Consider the following 24,635-nt stretch of genomic DNA (forward strand, 5'->3'; position numbering starts at 1 on the left):
GCCCACCTGATGGAAAGTGGTAATTGTTGCCTATAGACATGAGCAATACCATGGACACAATATACTGTTTCGCCTATGATACTCCCCATTCATTGCTATTATTGAGGACTCGGGTGTTATGCCTCTGTTATTCGTAAATTCACGCCATATCCCCACCCTTCAAACCGAAACACAGTCATGCAAACACAACTGCTTCGCGGTTGAAACACGAATGGGACAGAGGTGCCCAAGCAAACGACTTTTGTAAAAAGTCTCCCTCTGGTAAATAGTTTAAATATACCTAATAATATTACGTTAAACTTTTGACAAACAAAGTTCAGAATCATTCAAATAATCATTACATTCCATAATATAGATTATTTTATATAGATAGATTATTTTTTTAGACAATAATTAGTTTTACAGTAACAACAGTAGTAGATATAATGTTTAGCAGCCAATTGTAATGACCAGTCCAATGGCAGTCTGCCAAACGCCAATTAATTCACGCTGCCAGCCACTTCATTATGCATGCTATGCGAGACGCGTGCGCATCGGTTTACTAAAAGAGGTAATTTAACGTGGAGTTATTAACATGGTGCAGGCACACATAATGTTAATATTTATATAATAAGCAGTAATATTTATACTACTTAAAATTGCAAACAAGCTCATCGCCCACCTATTGGAAAGTGCTATGCTAACCCACGTTATTGATGTGTAGATATTTCATGTCAATCTGAAGAAGATGCCTACGGTATTAAGTACGTATGCCCAGCAATTAAACTGCCATATTTAATTGCTCTTGCTTAGGTCTGGGTGTTCTGGGATGTGTTCTCAGATGTTTGTTGGCTGATTTCTCATGTCATAGGGTAGCCTTACTTGTGGACTAGGTGATTGGTGCAAATATGTGGCACTTATTATGTTATCCTTTAAGCTATACAACGGCTATGGGAGCACCTACTTGGGGCAAAGATACAATCCGTACAGAGTATAGCAGGTATATAGACATAGTAGGTAGGTAGGTAGGCATAGGTATAGGTATAGTAATGGGATCTAACAGCCCTATTTCTAGCTATATACACGCTAGACCGCGTAAAGTTCGACCTGATAGGGTTAAGTAGGGTTATCATGTCAAACTTTACGCGGTTTCCTCTGAACACCATCGTGACAAATTCTTGTGGAATTCATCATGATAGATTACTTGACTTGCTTTCATTCTCATCTACACTGATAGCGCAGGTGGGGTTATCATTCTACTTTTACTGTTAAAAAAAAATCCATGTAGATAAATTTTTAACAGTCTCATTCTGGCAAAAGACTTTCTTTGACAGTAGTTAAACGCATGGGCTGAAATATAGCACAATAATTGCACAAAGTATTTCTAATCTGTTTTAATAAAATTTCATGAAAATATAACCACATTTTGTTGAAATTATTTCAGAAACAACTTTAATTGAAATAAGCAAAAATCGAAACTTTTGATCAAATAAGTGATTTTTTATTTATGCTATCAACATTAAACGAATTATATAGTCGTCGGGTCAATTTATTTGTTTGTTTGAATTTTCATTAAATTATGTTGAAAGAAATTATAGTGTAATATAAGTAATACTATCATAGTACTTATGCTCCTAAAAAGATAACTAGTCTGGCCATAAATACTGTTACATAAAAACTTTTCTTTTACTTATTTTTTTAATTACTTTGAATTTGGAACACGTTAATTATTTTAAAAACTTCTTTCGATTTTGCGCCATTTTACATATTTTTTCGTGTTCATTATCAAATTACAATATGAAATGGGGTGTAAAGAAAATAGGATTGCAGTGATCGCTTTGCACAAAGTGGCTATGGATCATATGCCGTTCATATTCCAGACACTTCAAAAGCTTGATGTCAGCCGTATGTTCGTATATCGTACTATCAACAAATAGATTAGAAAAGATCGGGGCGGCCGCGTACAACTACAAAGGTTCTTAATGCTGTTAAAGCTAGAATTCGTCGAATCCCCAGTAGGAAGTTTCACACCTCTCGGCAATACACTTTTTAAAAATATATCGTGAATTTTCCAGCAGGACTCTGCACCTGGCCACAAGGCACGAACTACCCAAGCCTGACTTGAAACCAACGTTTCGGACTGTAGCTGAAGACTAGCCCTCATCTAGCCCAGACCTCTACCCTTTAGACTTCAAATAATGGTCAGTTTTAGAGTATATGGCCTGCTCTAAACGCCATGGCGACATACGACATACGGCTGCTGGGCTTTTAAAATGGAATATGCTCTTATATAAAACTACATTACTTTTTATAAAAAAGAAATGTAGAGGAATGTATATATATATATATATATATATATATATATATATATATATATATATATATATATATGCTTTGGTGTTGTAAGTGATCATGTATAGGTGGCAGTAGTCACTTAGCATCAGGCGATGCTAAGTGACTACTGCCACCCATGATGAACGATTTCTTTAATATTTACTATTATGTCTTTGGTGGATAGTTTTAGAAACCTCGATTTTTATACAAATCATACAACTTTTAGTACTCGAGTCAGTAACGTAGGCAATTTTTATACAACTCATATTTGGTAGTGTGTTCCCAATTTTTTTTTTAGATCATGAAGGTGACAAGAAATATTTAGCTTTATACTACACTTCATGCAAGAGGTCATTCTTCATGTGTCTCTTACCAGAGTAAATAGATAATTATTAATTTTAACTGCAAGTGTCATCTATTAATGAATGTCTAAACTATAATTTTAATTTGATATTGAATTAATGCCATCTAGTGTCAAATAGCAGAAATGAAATAATTTCCTAGTTGAAACAGCATGACAGTGTTAGCTGCTGACAAATGTCAACAATCTTAAACATCGTAGAAGGCTGACAGCTGTCAGATTAATATAAATCTACAAATTTAAAGAGTTACTATGCGATTATACTGTCTCGTCAATTGCAATTCAAATATCGTTTCTACGAGTAGTACAGTTATCCCATAATAATATTTTTAAATAATTTGGATTATACCTAATTGGCATTTTATAATGACAATGCACTGAAATGACGTCGTACCTACTATATACTCGTCCAATCGTCATCCATAACATAAACTGTCATTGATTGAATTGACTGAGTTGAACTGAAACTGTTATCGGAGCGGGAATGTAGAAATCTCAGTTGTTGATCAAAGTGATTGTACCTGAGTATTACGCGGCCTTATATATAAATTTCCGCAATCACAATGCCGCCAAGTAGCCTACGTGTAGTGTACGCGTTCGCAAGAGAAATGCACCCAAAAACGAGTGATGTGTTCATACAATACGGGACAGCCGGATTCCGTACAAAGTAAGTTGTTTTTATGATTACTTATATTTAATTTTATTTGTATTTAATTATCTAGGTCATATCCCAATTATATGGACAACGAAATGTAGGCTTTTTTCGTAAGAGATTGTCACGTATGCAGCTGTTAAAACAATCTGCAATCTATGTACTTATATAGAGGAAACTCCTATTTTATGAGTCATATAAAATGATACAAACAACCGTTCGTAACGGAAGCGAGTCATAGCAGTCGTAAGCATGGTCAATGACTCTTGTATAAGTTATATAAATAATATAATATACATACAACAAATGTAACGATAATCATTTGTCCATGTACAAACTATTTTTCATCATCCTTATAAGGTAACAAGAATGCCTGCACATGTAAAATGATTATGAAAAGACCTTGTTTTAATTTTAGAATGTGGACAGATTAATTATCACGAGTAAATTATGAGGTCTCATATGATAAACTGTTTGTGATATTATTATTATTACTTGCTAAATGTTCTTAATAGATAATACAGAACATACTTTTTCTTAGTCATACCAATATTATAGATAAAAGCTGTTTTATTTGCTTGATTACATTATCTAATTACTCTGTGTACTTGGAAATGAAAATATTATTATCTATTGATTGGTTATTGAATAATATAAGTAGGTATTAATAGGACTAAAATTTGTCTTAGTGTTTCTAAAAATATTAGGATGTTAACACACTTTAAACTGCTAAAAAGATTCAAATGAAATATTAGATGCATTTGACTCTAGATTAATAATGTGCTTATAGTATATTTAGCATTTTTTTTTTTAAATTGTAATATTATTCTATATTAAGTACTATAAAGTTATGAAAGTATATTAAATAAGATGGATAGGTCTTTATCTTTACAAATAGAGGCTCTTGGCATACTGTTTCTTCTATAATCTTATGGAATTTGGTGTAATAAAAAAGATATATTATTAAAAAGTATATCACTACATTAAATTAACTTGAACTTATGTTATATTACCTCTTTCTTTGTATTCCCATCAGTGTTTGATTAATATCAGACAAATTCTTATTATTAAAGCTGTTACTTAGTGACCTTGTACAGTAGTAATTGTCTCAGATTTTTTCCATCAAGAGAGCTACTTCCTATTGTCACTATAATATTATAAGCTATGTAATTTAAATAAAGTGATATTATTAATAAAGAAAAGATAAATTAACTTTACTATTTAATATTGAGTTAATCTATACTTATAATAAATCTGTAGAGATATTCATTATAAATATACAAAAAACTATCAGGGGATGATTAGTGATGGATTGATACCAAAAATGAAATCAGTACAATTATTCTTAATACTTCTGGGCAGGTTATAGTATACTTTTCATCATGCTACCATCAATAGGGACAGAGAAGTGAAGGGAAATGTTAGGAAAACGGGAAAAGTTACTCCATTTTTAAGCTTCTGTCGCGTGTGCAGCCTTAATGGCCACTTTTTAAAATGTAAAAATGTCCACACGTGCGACGCCGAGACAGGCTGCTAGTATAAAATAAATTTGATGTAGCAATAAGGATAATAAGTGTAATTGTAAACAATTACAGCTGTAATACTTAATTGTTGCTTTTATTATTATTTTTAAAATATTTAACTAATGACATAATATATATAAAAATTAAATAACAATTTTTTTTTATGGACTACTTAACTGCTACTATAATGCTAACAACAGTACTCAATCTATATCCAATCTAAGAAATAATAAAAAATAATTTGAAAAGTATTGTACACCATTAAGGAAAATAAACATTTTATTAGACTGAAAAGGCTGGTGAAATTGATTAGAATAGCTCTTGGGTGGGATATTGTGTTTCTTATTTGGTTACTTTTCGTCAAACAAATTATTATTTCTATTGTCCTCATCACACATAAAGACATACTTTTGTAAACATACATTTATAAAAAAATGTCTTTGAATGTTTCAGAAATGATTATATTTTTGCATTTACCACATAGTAGTTAAAGTAGCTAAACCCCTATCTTGCAATAAAATATTCCATTCCTTAATTATCACAATGAAGAGTTTGCATTCTATTAGCAAAATAATCCATTTATATCCACAAAATGATAAATAACCCAGTATTTTGACCTATAAAATTAGAAAAGACATTTATGAACCCAACATTCTAACCGCATAAATGTGTCATAAAAACATCTTTGATCTTTCAGGTACTAAAATATAGATATTGGCAGATGGCCAGCTACTTTGGGATCATTTCCTTTACTGTTTGTTCCACAAACACGTTAATATTACTGATAATACATTTATTCATAACACAATTGTAGATTATTAGACTTTATTATTGGCATAGTTAAGATTATTATTTTTAGGAAGCACCTGATCTCTTAAAAGTTGCATATGTGTTCTCAGACATGTTTTTGTTTATTGTTCAATTATATGTTTCTTATATTTTTCCATAGGAATGTCATATTTTTTTGCCAGTGAAAAATACTATGCACATAAAGTGACACAGGTAGTAAGTTATTATCACTTCAAATTTCATAAAAATCCCTAGACATGGTCTAGTTGTACTTATTACATGTATAGATTAGCTAATCAGTGATTTGGTAATACAATATACAGTAGATACCTACTTAATCATAAAGAATTTTTTTACGTAAGTGCTTTTGTTTTGATCAAGTTTTACACTTGTGAATGAAACTTGTTATAGAAATATGCACTTAGTTAAGGTAAAATAGGTCCGTGAGTTGGTTTTTGTAGGTAAATTACATATTTAAGTGTTTATGTAGTTATTGATAGTTTGTTTGTTTGTAAATTAAAATCTTTCTTGAACTTTTATTTACCTTTTATTACCTAAGTCTCATTACCTTACTAGGAAAGTGAAGGGAGTAGGTTTAATACTTGACGCATTGTGATTACCATTTAATGGTCCACATGATGGACATGTGAACTGTCAGCTTGTATGCCATTCTAAGACACTTAAAAAACGCGAAAAATTTGCCTTCATTAGCCTACTTACTTACTAGGATATTTATTAGCCAATTTACTAGGATATTAGTTAGCCTACTTACTAACTGGAATATTAATTAGCCTACTTACTGCCTAAGATATTAACTAGCCTACGTTAAATAAATAAGTATTATTTCGAGTTCTTTTTTAAGTTACAAGAAATCTATCCTATCCTAATGTACAGAAAAAAAAAACTAGGTATTAGTAAGAACTAAAAAAATACTAGGTATTTCCAATGGGCTATAATATCTATAACGAAATCAAACATTCTTTGCGAACAAACGAATTGCAAAACGTTATTGTGGGCGCAAGCCCAAGCATAACCGTAGGTATACTGTCTATTTGCCATGTGTATGGAATAGAGAGTTCATTCACATCTGTCAGGACAGGAGGTAACATGGACTATATTTTAAGTCAATTGACATGGCCTGATTTGTGGCGGTCTATTTCAGTCTATTGTAAAGTTTGCCAAGAATAGGATTGAAAGATTTAGATGATCAAAATTGAGTATAATATCTATCCTTTCATTTTAATACTACTTTGGTATTTATAAATTATGTGAAAGTTTGCGAAAATGTTTAGATATTTTAGTTCCTAATTACGCAAAAACAGCTTAATGAATTTGAATATAATTCAGTATATACATATATAGATAGATAATCTATTATTTATATATCTTATTCTGAATTCAAATTTAAAGTGGGTACTGGCAAAATCGTAAAAGAATAAAGCTAGTCCGTAATCTAATATGAAATCTTGATAGTGGATAATTTAAATAGGGACACACGAAACCTGGCGCACGAGTATTGACTCAAGCTTGCCCCAGTTTTTAAGTTTAAAAATGACCCTTAAAAATCTCAATACATCTGTATTTTGTTTGGGTGTGTAAATATAATTTCGTCAATTCTGAATTCTCATACTTCAATAAATCTTTTTGAAATTAATACAGTTTCATAATGGTTTGATTTCATATTAGTTTTCCTACGGTTGCAGTTGTTTTTTTTTCTTTGCGGAGCAAGATCATAAATGATTCCGTTTATCCTCATATACGAAATATTGTTTATTATACGCATTCTTTGAACATGAATTATACATTATTTTAACAATGAATACATTTTGTTATTTTCAGAGCAAATTTACTGGAACATGTAGTTTACCGCATGGGTCTGCTTGCGGTAATTCGATCGCGTGTAAAGAATGGTAAGTACCTATTTAGATTATTATAATAATAACTAGTTATCAGACCTTATCCTTCCTTCCTTCTTTATTTTGAGAAATTTTATGTGATCAGAATATATAATTTGTATGAAATAGTACTTAATTTTATTCTTTTGATATTATTCGGCATCGTAAATATTAGTTCAATATAGGACTATTGACTCGGGTTAAAATTTTATATATATGTATATATATATATATAAATGTATATATATGCATATATGGTATGTCTGCAGAAGTTAGGATGACATAATGACTTTACTGGTGATATTTTTAATAGAGTTTAGTGTGAGGGAGGGTTTGCTGTCAAAAAATAGCCTTTGAAACTTCAAGGCAAGTAGTTATTGACACGCTTACTTTTCATATAAATTGACGTACTTCCGTCGACTACCTCTACCTATGTGTGCGTTTGTATTATATTGGCATGATGCCAACGACCGCATTCTATCATTACATTGGTCTCTACCAATAGGTTTGTTGATACTTTTATGTGATTCCTTGGATATGAAGCGTAATCGTTAAGTGATTAGTCCTGTTACTAATTAAAGAGATGAAAGTTCAAAAAAAAAAAAATTAAATTGTTTGCCCACTATTAGTGATACTCAGGACATCTATCCTGATCTTTGTTTGATATGTATTTCTGAGGAGAACTCTACTCCTTTATACAAGGTACAAACGAATCGATTGATAGAATCGTTTCGATCAACGCTCACATGAAAAAGAACAAGACAGCGCACAGTGCTATCTTATTTTATCTTATGCACTCGCTTGTGATAACGTTTCTGTCAATAGATTCGTTTGTATATTGTCTAGAGTGCTGTTTCCACATATGGAATGTTAATGTGTTATGATGATGTTGGTGTACTCGAAATGCTGGAGAGATAAACTTATTGGATAACTTTGTACTTCTGCTTGCAATACAACCATGATCCGCGCTCATGAAAGGCCTCCCATTGAGCCCTAAGCTAGTCGGTCATCCCTAAATTTAAAAGGTCAGTAAAACCAATATACATAACTACAACAGCTGCAATTCTGCCTACTTTACCTATAGGTCGCACAATTGGCATAATGATCACTGCATCGCACAACCTGGAACCGGACAATGGTGTGAAGCTTGTCGACCCCGATGGTGAGATGTTGGAGCAGAGCTGGGAGGAGATCGCTACGAGACTTGCAAATGTCAGGTATTACGTTATGGCTTGCATTTATCAATGTGTACTAAGAGCGTTCATATTCAGAGGCCTTAAAAACCTCGTTATAAAAGTCACAATAAAAAAAAAATGTCACCGAATGACCGGATATATTACACGATACCATATATTCCCAAACTAAGAAAAGCTTGTACTGTGTATATTAGACAAGTGATAGATAACAACTGGTAGATATATTTTTTTTAATGTATTCACAGTTATACATTTTATACATAGAAAATACCCACGCAATACACACAGACATACTCATTAATACAAATGTTACAAACATTGTGCCGGAATCGAAGCCGAAGAACATCGAACGGCAAAGCAATGCGACCGACGTATCTTATCTTTAATTCACCTTTGAGGTCAGCTTACTGACGCTGTCGACCCATCGAGATCTTTTGTACTTCCCTCTATCTTGTTTTATTATTTTATAGATCCTATGCATTGGCTTTACGATGTAAATGTGTCTCTTCCGTTAAGATTACACTCAGCGCGTGAAGCCTATTACGAGTAAACTCGGTAGCAAGGTGCACAGCACATCCTATTCTTACCAGCGTAAGGTCTGCTTCTTAGGCTTCCTGATAACTTTACAAAAATATGTTTTAGTGTGTCTAAATATTTATATAAAAGGCACTTTATTAATGCCAATAAACGTTTCTATTAATTAAATGTTACTAAAATTTTGGAGGACGATTATAAATGTTTGGAAAATAATAAAGTAGTTGAAAATTTTTAATGGTAGATTTAAGTGCAACTTATTATATGATTTTATTCTTATCTTAGCGTTTTTTAAGTATTCAAAAGTAGATTATTTGTTTTTTTTTATATAATTTTTACTTTATCAGGATTTCAATAAAGTCAACAAGTGTCAAGATTAGAAAAGACAAACTCCCTGTTCTTAGGAAAAGACACAGTGCATACTAAATAAATATCGAAAATTGACAGAATATTGTAGATATTGCCATATCTACAACATTCTGTCAATATTCGGTATGAACCCTCTTAAAACGTAATTATGGTACTTTTTAGAGTCCTAAATGTGACACGTGATAATCTTCGGCGTATTTTTTTTGCATAAAATGGAATTCATGGCATTGCGTAAGGCACATGTTCATAAAGCCGAGTGTCATCACGAAAATTACCACAAATAAAGATCTGTCAGTTTTGACTTACCTAGTTAAATGTAGGTATGTTGTATGATGTTATGTAAACTGTATTAATTATGCCGATGAAATAAAACCGTGTCGTAAAATATTGATGTTAATTGAGAAATTCATAAGTTGGTATTTAGTTCATCTTATACACTTGCGAGTGCCATACTCGTATATAGAAAATGACTAAGCGTGTGTGGGATGTTGTTTTTACAAAATTGTTTCTTTTTTTTTAACTTAACAAAATCGTTTGTATGACAACTCTTAGTATCTTAACGGCTTAACCGATCATTATGAAATTTGATATAGATATATAAATAATGATATTTTATTATCGATGTAAACTTTTTTTATAATCTAATAGCGGTTTAAACTGGCACTGTTTTTTTTTTTTTTTTCATTGGGACAGTGAACGCTGATAGCGAGTTACGTGACACAGTTCTTTAGTTTTATTTTATATTTTGTCATGTCATGTAAAAATATGTTTAAACTAAATCTAAGGATTTAAACCAATAATACGACGAGATAAATATTCTGATATGTATGTCAATAGGGTTATAATAGTGGGGTGCTATTTTAAGAGTCCATTTGAACGTTCTCAATACCTAAGTCGTAAAAGTAATGGTCTAACTGACGTATAATATGTTTATATTTGTTCTGGACAATTCTATACATTCAATTGCGAATAGAATTATGTCCCATTAATATATTTTAGTTGAGTTTTATATGTATCTTCTTTAAAGACATCATTGTTCACGTCTGTGGTATCCATTAGCATCTACTATATGATTATTATATTATTTTTTTTTAATTTCTCAATCGTAGTGACAATGACTTGGAATCAACCACTGAGCAGGTGATCAGGGAGGTCAAAGCTGATATGTCTCTGAAGGCTAGTGTCTTCATTGGAATGGACACAAGGTATGTAACTTTAGAAAACTGATATTATGATGTTGTTCTTTAATATTTAGAATGGCAAACAAACCAATGACCCCCCCCCCCTGTAACAAATGGTACCCGTCACCTATAGACGCGAACAACAGATTTACATACTTTTTGTGTCTCTTAAAATATTTAACTTTTATTTTATTTTTAAGGGATTTTATCTTTAAGCCCTATCCTGTGCCTAGTCTGAATGCCTACCATAAAATTAAACGTTACATACCAAAACAAAAATTTTAAAACTATCGTTAATTTAGACTTTTATTGCAGGATTTATGAAAAATTTAACGTCAACTAGATTTACTGGGCCGGTTTTGGTGTGAACAAAAACATGAAATTGAGTTCAAAAATTTGAAATTTCATTTCATTGTAGATTGGGCACAAAAAAATATTATCTGCTAATTTAAATTTCTGGTTAACATTGTGTTGTTGGCCGTGTGATCCCAGCATAGAATAGGCTACCCCTTCCTTAGGTATTATAATAGCGCCGACTAAGGGAGGGCGAGGAATGGGCAACACCTTGCTCCTCTTGCGACACTCACGGAAAGGGAAGCGATGGCCTATTCTATGCCAGGACCACACGGCTTATATATATACAATAGAAAATAATATAACATATAATGATAAAACTTCAATATGTAATTGAATAAAATTTTGCTTGCATTTTAGGTATACAAGTCCCCGATTGGCGGCGGCGGCATCTAATGGTGTTATAGCGCTGAAGGGAACGCCCAAGGAGTTGGGCATTGTGACCACACCAATGTTGCACTTCTGTGTGAGGTGTCGCAATGACAACAAGTATGGCACGCCCACTGAGGAAGGTAAATATAATAATAATTTTATTGCATAACCATGATTTTAACAAACTCAGCACTGGAAATTACAGTAAAAGTAGATACGAATTCATTTGTACATTTGGAATCAGTTTAAACATCTGTGTCTGAACTAGGTTATAAAACCTGTATCTCAGACAACAGCGCTCAACCCTCATTACATAGTATAATGTTAGTTCAGCTAAATTTTTAGTGCTACATATAGAATATTGATTTTACATAAAGTTAGTTTATCTAATTATAACAATTGGCAATAATGAAAATTGTGAAATAATGTGCTCCCTGTGTGTAGAGTGTAATTTGAATGTATGTGTGTGGGAGAGTGTGAAATATATTAAAAAAAGAAAGTGAAATATATTTACCATATTATTATTAGTATGTAGACTACTACATACTAATTATAATGATGACTAATTGTTTACCGTGGCTTTATCCATGTGAATAATTATGTTTGGTTATGATGTAACCTACCAGTGTTTCAAATTTCATTCAAATCCGTCTAGTCATTGAAGCGTGGTTGAGTAACACACATACAAATATTGTAATTTAAATCTTATTTAATTCTAAGTTGTTTTGAAAAGAACGCCATTAGGTGTTAAGTCCGCCATATATACACTTACTTATATAATTGTACATTGAAATTTAAGTAAATAAATTTCTTTACACAATTTCACACTTATAATATTAAGTTTAATATATGTATATGTTATGGAATAGTTGTGATTTCTATGCTTTTCGTCAGCTAGATTTTGTAAGAAGTGATTACAGGAAATATGAAATACATCAGTGCAAATGAGAGACCGAAATAAAAAAATACATGCATTATTTTTTCATGATGGTACAGATTAAATAATGCTATGAATAGATAGAATACTTGCATAGGAATAGACAGTTGCTTATGCTATAGGAATAATTAATTACAAAAATATTAATGGCGCTCGTGCACGGTTATATGTGTCTTATGTAGATGATGGAGTGTCTATTTTTATATAAATATTATACGCCATAGTTAAGTTAGTACCTATATTAGAACGTGACTTGACTAACTACGTTACCCACCAAGACGAATTAATAATAATAAATTTTAATTGTTTTCTTCGTGTTATGGCACGTGTAAAATAATTTATAACGGCTTGTGTAGATGTTAGATTGTACCTATGCGAGGTTGTATGTCAATTAGCCCTTATATATCAACCTACTTTAAAAAGAAGGGGGTTTCTATTTGGTTCTATTTTTTTTGTGTTTGTTACATCATAATTCCATCAGTTGTAAATTGATATGAGATTTTTTTTTGTCTGAAAGGATATTATTAGATTATAGATTGGTCCCATAAAAAAAATAATTTTTATATCAAAATGACAAGTTTTGCTAGATTTAAAGTGGGTATATTTTTGTAGGACACAATCTTTAATTGTCTATATGTAAGGCGATATTTTCATTAAATTTTTAATTGACGTTGATACATATTTGTTTTTACAATCGTTAGGGTTTATTCTAACGCTCGTCCTATATTAGTACATACCCATAACAGACTCAAGTACATATGTTGTGAAATGCTGTCCGAAGTACTCTATTTTGACCGAAAAGTCTCTGAAAATGATCCTATGCCAGCATTTAATTGTTTTCCAGGGTATTATGAAAAGATAGTCGGTGCATTTAAGAATATTCGCCAAAAGCTGCCAGTGTTCGGAGAGTACAATACGACACTATACGTGGACGGCGCGAACGGAGTTGGCGGCAAGAAGCTGAACATCATCAGAAAGAGTTTAGATGGGGAACTGGACCTTAATTTGTACAATTTGGGTGGCAATGGCGGCAAATTGAACTTAAATGTAAGTGTTAATTATTTTTATTTCAAGTTAAACATTATTAATTCATTAAGTATGGATTTAATATTATAATTATAATATTATCGATATTAAACGATTTACTATTTAAAATAAAAAAGCATTAAAATTAAGAAAAAAAAAATGTATAAACTATAAACGGTTGTAACTGATATTTTTGATGTTTTGTATCGCCCGAAAAAATCGTCATGTTTAGTTTCCTGGTACACGTATTCAATTTTGTGTATCTAGATGTGTGTTAATCTACTTTTGATGCTGACTGTACTAGTCATAGTTTACATTAAAAAATTATTGCGTGAATGAGAATTGCAACTACATTTCGTAATGTTATTAATCATGTAAACAATATATTAATACTGTTACTCTGTACAGTATTGCCATTTCCAGCTTTTCTCTCGAAATATATTTTTTCTTTTGTTTTTTTTTTCACTCTTTAATGAGGTGTATTCTAGAGTTCATTGCTCGTTATATACACGTGTACAGACCTCATTATGTTTGACAGCCAATAAATGACCACGTCAGATCCTGGTTATATTAATTTTGTTATACATTCTGTAAAAGAACATATATTAAATTTATTTTATACATGCAATAATGTTTCAATCACAAAAAAAAAATTAAATGTAAAATATGTTTGTGGTATCAGTGCGGCGCGGACTTTGTGAAGGTGTCGCAGAAGCCGCCGGTGGGAGTCGAACATGTGCCTTTCCAACGGGTGGCCTCGCTCGACGGCGACGGTGATCGCCTTATCTACTATTTCCTGGACGACAAGTATGATACTTACTAATATTATAAATGAGAAAGTGAGTTTGTTGGTTCCTTTGTTATCTCTTAGAATCTATTCGACAAATTCGCTAATAAAAAATAAGTATTATGGAAACCAGACAATTAATATTTTGGGGGCACGGCACAATATACAAACGAGCCAAGTTTATTAAAATTGACTCCACTGAGAATTGATTGAGAATCAATGTGTATTTTTTTAATGGTCAATGGTATGGCAACCCTGCTTATCTATCGGTATACACTGGTTAGACACCAGTGAGAAATGATAGGTGAGTAAGAAAGCAGGTCAGTTATCCCATCGTGACGTATTCAAGAATTAACCACGCTCGTTTCCAGAGAGAACTGAGTGGAGGTCGACCTGATAAAGTATATTACTAACAATGGGAATGTTAGATTCCATTACTTATAATCTCTTTCCCTCCAGAATCAATGTTTATTACTAGTCTAAAGATGTGATAAATATCCGCTATAATATCACGATATCATGTCTATCATGTCAGTATTGCCATTTCCAGCTTTTCTTTAAATTTTTTATAGTTGTTAAATTATACTAGCTACCCATTTCAACTTTGCACGAGTGCGACTTGTACTTACAGGCCTTTCGTAAAAAATATCTAAATGACGGTGAAACTTGTATGTGTAAAGTGAGAAATTCGACGACTTCGTTTTATATTAATCTAAATATTATGTTATTACAGAGAAAATATGCACCTATTAGACGGCGACCGTATCGCGACTCTGTACGCGAGCTATATCACCGAGCTGCTGAATACGTGCGAAGCTCGAGACCTCAAGTTGGGACTCGTCCAGACGGCGTATGCAAATGGTGCCTCCACTAAATACATTACTGAGGAATTGGTATGCATATTTGACTTTTGATTCAATTTTATGTTTGTTTTTTTTGTGTTTATATGCCATTATAAACGTCCGTACATGAGCAAATATTAGGTTTAACCAGTAAATCATAGGATTTATCAACATGAGTTGGTAAATGTAAGGATTTTGAATTTGTTTATTTCTTAACACCTTAAGCTCTTGGCTTGACCAATTGCCATGAAATTTGGTATACATGTACTACGTGTGAGGGACATAGGTTTTATCCTGGTCACGCGGACGAAGACGTAAAAGTTTATCATAACAGTTGTTAACTGTTCACTGTTGAACAGAGGCCTCCCCCATTAGGGGCAGGAGGGGGGGGTGGTGTAAGTGTTGCCAGTAGTTGCCACGTTTGGCAGGTGGGTTGGCTGCTGTCCATTCCTTGTCCATCAAGTTCCCACAGTTGTCTTTTACGACATGTACGTTAAAGGAAGGTGCGGCCCATGCTGAGACCACATTGTGAAATGGTAAAAGTTAGTCTGTAATAATGAATAAGAGAATTTTTTTTATTAAGTATTACACCGTAAAGTAGTTTATTAAAATAATATAGGTATATTGATGATCAATAATATGCGGATTACAAAATGATACTTATTTATTTTTTTATTTCTATTTCTCAGAAAGTACCAGTGACATGTGTCAAAACAGGCGTGAAGCATCTACACCACGCGGCTCTTGCATACGACATCGGTGTTTATTTTGAAGCCAATGGTCACGGCACAGTTCTTTACAGCCAAAATGCCAAGAACACAATCAGGAAAATCACTCTCGAAGGGTGAGTACTTTCATTGACTATTATTAACTGAAAGCTCGTACAAGTATTTGTGTAAATAAATTAATCAGTATACTTTTTGTCAATTAATTAATAAATGAAGATGAAAATCTGTTGACGACCATTGTTATACTGTTACTTTTACTTAAGGATCGCATTGGAGTTTATTCATTTATTTATTTATAGGCTTACCAACATAAGATACAGCTAAACATTTCAATACAATACACTGGTAGATTAAATCTAACTGTTCTTACATTTATAGATAACCACAGCATGCCTTGTGTTTAATAAACATTAAAATATAATTAAATTATTAAATGTCATTAAATAAGCAAAGATATTAACAATATGAATAATAACATAATATAAATAATGGAAATTGTAATTTAATTATTTTAAATTATAAATAAATAAAATGCAATGGCGAGGTACATCAACATTTTAATTTAGCCATGAACACAGAGTGACAATCGTTGTGAATATCAAGTTCAGGCTTGGTTTTTACAATATCATTATACAGACGCGTTATGCGGACGATAGGTGATTCGCGGCCCAAGTTTGTTCTGCAAGCTGCATTTTTAAATAGATTGCAAGGATGCCGTGGCACTCTAGTAGGTACATTGTATTCAAGTTTCTCCAGTAGAACACTGTATATAGTAGATGCCAGAAATTATATCAATTTAAATTTCTTAATAAATTTACAGCGATAAACGTCGATAACAAAATAAATAATCCAATGGCAGTAATAACTTTGCCGATAGTTGAATTCTAAAATGCTCAACGAAATGTAATTTAACAAATGCCTCTGACTATTCATTAAGATCAATATCAGTTTAATATTATTTAGGGGTATGGTTCTCATATGTTATAAAGCATGAAATCGATAGAGGTCTTGAACACTTAATTCTGTCTATCTATGCTGTGAAAGACCTGAAAATAAAATGGATAAAGAAATAGTAAATTTTTTTTATCTTCCATTCAGGGAGCCAGAGCAAAGGAAAGCAGCGGAACTTCTATTGAACATCATCGATATAACAAACGAGACAGTCGGCGATGCTATCTCGGATCTGTTTCTGGTTGAGACGATTCTGTGTGCCCGCGGAGAAAATGTTCGCCAGTGGCTCGCTGCATATACAGACTTGCCCTGTCGCCAGCTTAAAGTCACTGTACAGGTATAAAACTAGACATTCATTTTTTACACTACCACAACTACTAGGTACACTGGGAGAGAATTGTTTTAGCATCAAGTCCGCCTTATACTAAAGAATAACTATGTAATACAAAGAAATCTTTTTACTAACTAACTTTACTAAACTAACTTAGTTTCAGCTATGTATTCAATACATAAAGTATTCTGTGTGTTAAGTTAATAAGTAACCTATTTGTGTACTAAATGTTATGCTAATCCTTTCTGTAGTTTTTACATGCAATAGTAAGAAACATCCATCCATCCTTACAACCTTTCGTATTTATAATATTAATAGGATTTAAGAAAACATTTTTGAATAGTATTTTTTTTTTAAGATTCTACCTCCCAATTCAGATTGCAATATTGTGATCTATTAGGAGACTAAAAAATAAGAAGACCTTTTAAATTTTTATGTACACTTACAAGTATTATACTGAGATAGACAATACAATCTCCTACGCACAAATGAGCCCAAACGAGAGGCTTAGTGTGGAAAAAGGTTCAATTTACATTTGGATTGTAGACAATACAATTTTTATTAATATTATAAATGTGAAAATGAGTTCATTTGCTACCTTTTGGGACCTTAATAGATAACCAATCACTATGTTATTTGGTATACAGGCTATGGGATAGAGAACGACAAATTTTATCCCGGTCTTGTGTAATAACTAGTAAATATATAATATAAAAAAGGTAAAAACATAAAAAGGGGTATTATTAGTAAGTTAATCTACAGGACCGCAACGCCATATCAACAACGGACGCGGAACGCCAATGCACGGCGCCAGAAGGTCTGCAGTTGAAGATCGACGAGCTGGTTGGCAAATACGCGAACGGACGAGCGTTCGTTCGGCCATCGGGGACCGAGGACATTGTACGGGTCTACGCGGAATCTGACACTCAACAGGTAGGTATTTATTTTAAATTAAAAAGTAGGAAAACCAGTGAAATAGACCATTTCTAGAAGGATAAGCAAGCTGAAGTGGCAATTGGCTGATCATATAGCTCGAAGAACCGACAACCGACGGGAAAGAAAGTTTCTTGAGTGCCAACACCGTACAGGCAAACATAGTGTAGGACGAAAACATAGTAGAGTTCAATTTACATTTTATTTTAGCTTCTATTATTGGTCTTATTAAGACCTCTCCTATATATTTTTTTTAAACCCATGTACAGACAACGTCTAGCTATAATTTTATTATATAAGAAAGTTACTCTTTACGCCTATGATGTCGTAAGAGGCGACGAAAAGAATAAAGCTTAAAATTAATTCAGCCTGTCAATCAACTTGATGTTACTCTATTTTCAGGAGGCCGACAAACTGGCAGTGGAAGTGTCGCAAGCGGTGTTCGATTTAGCCGGCGGAGTGGGCAACCGACCGGAATTACCTGCATAAATGTTCACTTCGCAATTGTCACCATTACTCCATCGTTATGCGTGCCAATCTTTGGCCCCAAATTAGACACAACAGAGCCAGAAAATGCTTACGACTGTAATTCCTAATGGATCAGTCGGAGACAAGCTCACATTTGTATATTTGTGTCTAACATGGTCATTTGGGTTGGTTTGGTTTGTTGACCGGAGATTTAGAAATTTCAATTCGGAATTTCAACAAAAAATGATTATATGAAAAAATGTTTATTGAATTAATAAAATCAGCACTACGTTTCGAAAGAGGTTAGTGCAGTAATGTTTTGTTGTTAATAGTTATTGGACAATCAAAGCGTGTAGTTCAGTAGTGACACACTTAGTTCTTAATGAAGGTACTTGCATTGTTTGTCTCTATGTTCGTGTTCATAACGCAGTAATGCGTGAACAATTGTAAATCATAAAATTTAAAGATACCAAATTGTGATGTTAAAAAAAAGTTTTGTTGAAAATTGTGTGTTGTCTTTTGACATTCACAAAATTATAAAAAAAAAAATGTATCTAATTAATGTCTTTGCTATTCTAATAGACAAAAATACCAAGCTTAGCTTGATACTTATATTATTCGACACGAGAGGGGCGATTCAAAGACTTTCCCACTGCCATGGTTTCAAATAAAGATCAACCAAACACAGCTGACTTTTAACTAACTTAAAATAAGGGATACTCTGTTAACCTTTTGACTACTTTGTTGTTTGCAGTTCCTTTGCCCCTAAAACATAAATCTACGAGTTTATACTATACTTGGTTTTAGGTAATTTAAAAAAAATTGTAAACAGCTCTATATTCTGTCATTATAAACTGAAAAAAAAAAACAAATGATAGGGCCAGAATAGGCAAAACATTATTTGTAGAGTAAAATGGACTGCAGCGGTTAAAAAGTTAAAATAAATAATTTCTGTCTTTATTAAGTGTAATCGGTACAACGTTTAACTAGTCTCATTATTTCATTTTTAATATAAATAATATAATGTAATTATATTAATTAGATAATTTAGTAAAAAATATTAACGTCAAAATCCAATTTCAAATTAGTAAAAATGTATAGTCATATTGTAAGTACATATACTTCATATTTGTTACCTAAATAAATCTTAGTAACACATCTATGACCAATGTATCTAACGTCCAAATATGTGAATTTCAGTAAATAATTATTTAAATCCAGTGTAAAAATTTTTTGCTTTTTTTTCTATATTTCACGTAAAAATCACTTATAATGTACAGATTTATTTTCAAAAATATATTATTTATTATAATCAATAAAAATATTTTAATACTTTTTTGTTACTTTCGTAAATATTTATCCTTTTTATTATTTTTTATATTAATTAATAGAAAAAATATATATATTTGCGATTGTAATCCCAGCTAGGGTAAGCAGAGGTGTTACATTTTAGGTATTGCTTAACTGTACTAAACAGATATGGTATTTGATTAGCTGGAATCTACAAACGTTCAATTTTATCATCAAGCAGAAAAATTTTTGTTTTATTCTCAGATATAGTCTTTCTATATAAAATTTTTTTTCAAAATCGTTCAACCGTTTAAGCGTGATTTAATTTTAATATTTATAACATTAATAAAACAATGAATATATAAACAATAATCATCACAAAGTCACAAAACTTTAATTATATTATTTTACAATACATTTATTTTACTGTGCATGCGAATTTATTTTAATATAGTGTAATTTTATAATGTACCTTCACACTGCCTGACATAGTGGTAGTAACAATAATTTTAGTATAACTACTTTATATTATCGTAAGTATCGTAGTTTTTTAGGGTTCCCTAAACAAATATCAGAAACAGTAGTTTTTACTAAAACAGTGCAAAATTCCGTCAGCATTGCTACTACTTATCAAACATACTGCAGTCGATTCTGAGGAGCCTTTCTCTAAAATTAATTTTTTAGTTTGATACTATCACGAAAGTACTATTTTATGGACCATCAACTCAAATCATATATTATTCGCTTGCTACATGCTACAATAAGAAGTTACATACATATACAGGCACATAACATGCAGAGGTATGTAAATGTTAAAATGGTTTTAAGTCTACATTATATTACAATTATAAAGTCCAAACATTTTCCAAATTACAATATTCTTTATTTCAAATTATCATATAAAATCAATCCATCAAAAAATAAGATGATAATAATTTTGACTTAAATCTATTAGAAATTTAGTTCATAATGGTCCTTAAAGGTTTCGCTTTTATATCAAATTGAAATTTTCAAATTTAGATAATGGTGCCACAGAATCGACTCCACTGGCACTGCTTTTATTGACAACTACTTTTTTGAAATATAAACATATAAATTAATGAATAATGTAAAGAAGTATGACCAATCAAGTTAAAAACTTTAAAGAGAGATATGGAATCCTATTAATGCGTGTTTAACACGTTCGTTAGCATTTTCTTTTGTATAATTGATACGTACCTTGTACAGTTGATATGTAGAAGTGTCCTCTCGTATGTAAATGACATAATTTTCGTGGTATTGTGACGGTTTAATTTGTGATAAAAGATAAAAATTTTGAAGACTGTAAATGATTAATGTGTGTGTTTAATATACATACGTATCAATATTGTTTAGAAATTTTACTTATTTAGCTTATAATTGGAATTTTGCAACTGATTTTGTATGTATTGAATTCTGTAACACATAGTGAAGCATTGCACACTGGCAAGAAAAACCCGCGATATAGAATTTCGTAGATAACGCTTACCCTAACAAACGAGTGATTAAAATCTAGCAATAGCATTGGTGAAATTAAATAACTGTTTTTGAGGAACACGAATCGAATATAAAATCCTGAACAATTCTCAATTAATAATCATATAATCGCAGTGTTTGCATAAAGGATCCATTTTTAGATCGTCCTTTAAAAATATATAAATTCGTCTATTTGTTACTGGATGTTGGATTTTTGTTTAATATGTAGTCACAAATTAATGTCCTTAATTTATAGTAATAAGCCATAATTGGTTCGAAATATAAACATTTTTTTTTTCTAAAAATGGCTTCCTAATTAACAAAGCATCTTTTTCAGGATAGATTTTAAAATTTTAACATGATCCTCTACTTAATAATAAAATGCAATCTCTTGTGAATCAATCCTTGTCAGAGCTTAAAATTTGCAGAGTGAGATAAGAGTGATTATTTTGTGTTTATTTTTTTACATGTAATGCTACCATTTTTAGTTGTTAGTAATTAGTTAAGAATAAATTTAACCTTAGTATATTAAAAGACAAATTAAAAATTACGAGAATGGTTAAAACTGTGTATGATTGTTTAGTGAAAATGATCGTCCAATTAAACGAATCTATTCTATCCCTATTCTGGTGCGGTTAAAAATAAACAATTGATATGATGCTTGATTAAACTAAACCTTATGTCAGTGTCGTAAAGTTTAAGGCATTACTTCTTTTAGATTATTTTTTATTCAGATCTCATTACTGTATGCAATAAATAGAAAAAAAAAACAAAGTGAGCAATCACTCGTGTTTCAAACATTCCGAATTTTGCACGAATTTAAAACAAGTATTGAAATTTGACATCGTATATAACTTGCACCACATTATAATGTGTGACGACCTTATAAAAACGAAGAATCGCTAACAAAGTAGTCTGCGACAAACAATTTTAAACTCTACTCAGATTTTGATATAATTTATTAAGTAAAACGATAAAAAACTAACATTGCATAATTAAAACCAAAGATTATAAGAACGCTCACTTAAAAATGAATCATAAATTTACGATAATAACTTTACTTAACAATTTGAACAAAATCATGGATATAGATGTTTGACTTGCGTAATGGCAGTTTTTTATTGTTAAATTGTTACTGTGCAGGTTACACTGTATTTAAAATCAAATTATAGCCAATATCTGTTCCGCACCAGAATTCAGTAGCTTATTAATCGATAACATGCTTGTATAATAATTATTATAATCAGGCTATATAGTTTTAACTCCGAAGCAAAAGCATTTAAAGTATGATCCCAAAAAATGGGTATACCTACATAGGAAATTGTGGGACAATTTAATTGTATGTCAGTTGGTGTTATATTTGAAGATTTTAATTCTATTAAACATTTTGCTATATTGAGCACCATAGCAATTTTTTTTAGCAAATTTGGGGATGATGCTGTGAAGGAACCTTATACCGTGGAAAGAATTCGAACTTGTGTTAATGGGGACCGTCGTTTAACGGTCAGACAGGTGGCTGAAGAGCTTAATTTGGGCAAAACCGTGGTCCACGAAATTCTAAGAAACGAACTTCAAATGAAAAAAATTTGCGCCAAGATCGTTCCGTGAGTTTTTGAGTAAAAATTCCATTACGGTGACCGTATTTGGCCCCGTGTGACTTCTTCTTGATATATGGGGTTGATCATAGAGGACTTATCTTGTTTTACCATCCATTGTTACCTATGTATCACAATTTAAATAAATAAATAAATAATATATATATATATTTTTAATAAAACGATAAAAATTATGCTCAATTTTTTTTTGGGTACGAGTAAATACTTTTATGTTGTAATGGCTTGAATACCACGCTGGAATACCATAATGCACATTTTATCTATTGCTTTGTATATAAATAAATATTTTCACTACAGTATTTGTGATGCAGTAAAATTATTTTGTATTTATCATTTCATATCTTTGTTGCACAATGTCTGAATAAATATTATATCGTATAAGATTGTAGGTATAATTTTGCTGAAATCTCGATAACGTATGATACCTCTAGCACGTACGCATCAATGTTTTAATGAACAAAATATTTATAAGTATTGTTTGTAATACTGATGGATCATTGATATCGTTAGTAAGTAAAACCATAATACACACGATACTTTTTGCATCAATGATTGGCCATTTTTTTTTATTAAACCTGAATAATTTTAGTTGAAAACGAAATTTAAAAAAAAAATCTATACGCGGAAGTTAGTGTTTTTTGGAGGCTAGTTTCGAATTACTTCAAGCATCAGTTGCAACAATTTTAGTGAGCCAATGCAATGTCTTTAGAATCTCGAGAATGCGTCACTGAATTTTTGAAAAAATTAAAAAAAAAAAAAACGATTGTACCTAATAAAGTCACAAAGATACTATGTATCAATTCACTAGCAGAATCCCTGATACGATTGTAAAATAAAGGACCGTGTGTGTTGTGGCCATGATTTTTGTGATTTATAAAGGAGTTTGAATGTTGGAGTACCATGTTTAATATTAAAATACGCGAGAAACAGCATAAAATTATATTGTCTAGAATATCATATAAAGGGTGCTGTTAATAACAATTATGCCTTTAAAAATTAAAAGAGTTTATGCAAAGCTATTTACAAGATTATGAATATTTATGCATTTTTGTCTTAAGGCTCTGCGCCGTGTAGACTGTTAATGAAGCATTTAGTGTGTCGATAATTGATAATTACAAACATATTTGTGATGTGATTGTACTAAATTAAGGGTATATTACACTGTTAAATGTTATAGGATCCTGGTTAGGTTATTTTAAGCAGCTGTTGATGCACTATTTATATCAATTCTTTGTTTTGTAATATGCAACCTAATACTTTAGAAGTAATTAAGTCACTCTTTGCTTCAATCTTGCACCTTTGGACTGAATAAATAAAAGTAAATGAATCTGTCGGTAGATACGTTTTCGTTACCATACATGAGCATAAATATGATTAAAATAATATTACTAGCAATATGATAAAGAACAAGATGCCGAATAACGCTATCTCAATCCATGTAGTAGCAATAACGAAATCCTTTGGTATATAGGGATATAAATTTGACAATGTAATATTTCCCTGTATTACACGGCCTGGAGTCCATTATTATTTTTCTCGTCCGTGTTATAGTCGCTACTTCTGCAACTTGTTTATATTTCGTGAGCTCGTAGTGACTTGTGTAATTGTTGAGAGATTGTGTGATCTATTGGTTACTTTATGCTATTGTTATTTTATAATTCAATAAAATTATTAACTACTATTTTTTTTTATT

General features: G+C 31.4%; 1 protein-coding gene across 1 annotated transcript; it reads left to right on the forward strand.

The window, feature by feature from the left end:
- The first annotated feature begins 3,082 nt into the window (after nucleotides 1-3,082).
- LOC113514265 (phosphoacetylglucosamine mutase) lies at nucleotides 3,083-22,384 on the forward strand. Its single transcript, XM_026898303.3, has 12 exons — nucleotides 3,083-3,341; nucleotides 7,478-7,548; nucleotides 8,618-8,750; nucleotides 10,742-10,837; nucleotides 11,528-11,679; nucleotides 13,321-13,523; nucleotides 14,185-14,309; nucleotides 15,023-15,182; nucleotides 15,821-15,975; nucleotides 16,958-17,147; nucleotides 17,904-18,074; nucleotides 18,477-22,384. The coding sequence occupies exons 1-12, from the start codon at nucleotides 3,238-3,240 to the stop codon at nucleotides 18,561-18,563; spliced, it is 1,647 nt and encodes a 548-aa protein (XP_026754104.2). The 5' UTR covers nucleotides 3,083-3,237; the 3' UTR covers nucleotides 18,564-22,384.
- The last annotated feature ends 2,251 nt before the right edge of the window (nucleotides 22,385-24,635 follow it).

This window comes from Galleria mellonella, unplaced genomic scaffold (genome assembly GCF_026898425.1).
Source record: "Galleria mellonella isolate WM207_F2 unplaced genomic scaffold, CSIRO_AGI_GalMel_v1 utg270, whole genome shotgun sequence".
NCBI classification, from domain to species: domain Eukaryota; kingdom Metazoa; phylum Arthropoda; class Insecta; order Lepidoptera; family Pyralidae; genus Galleria; species Galleria mellonella.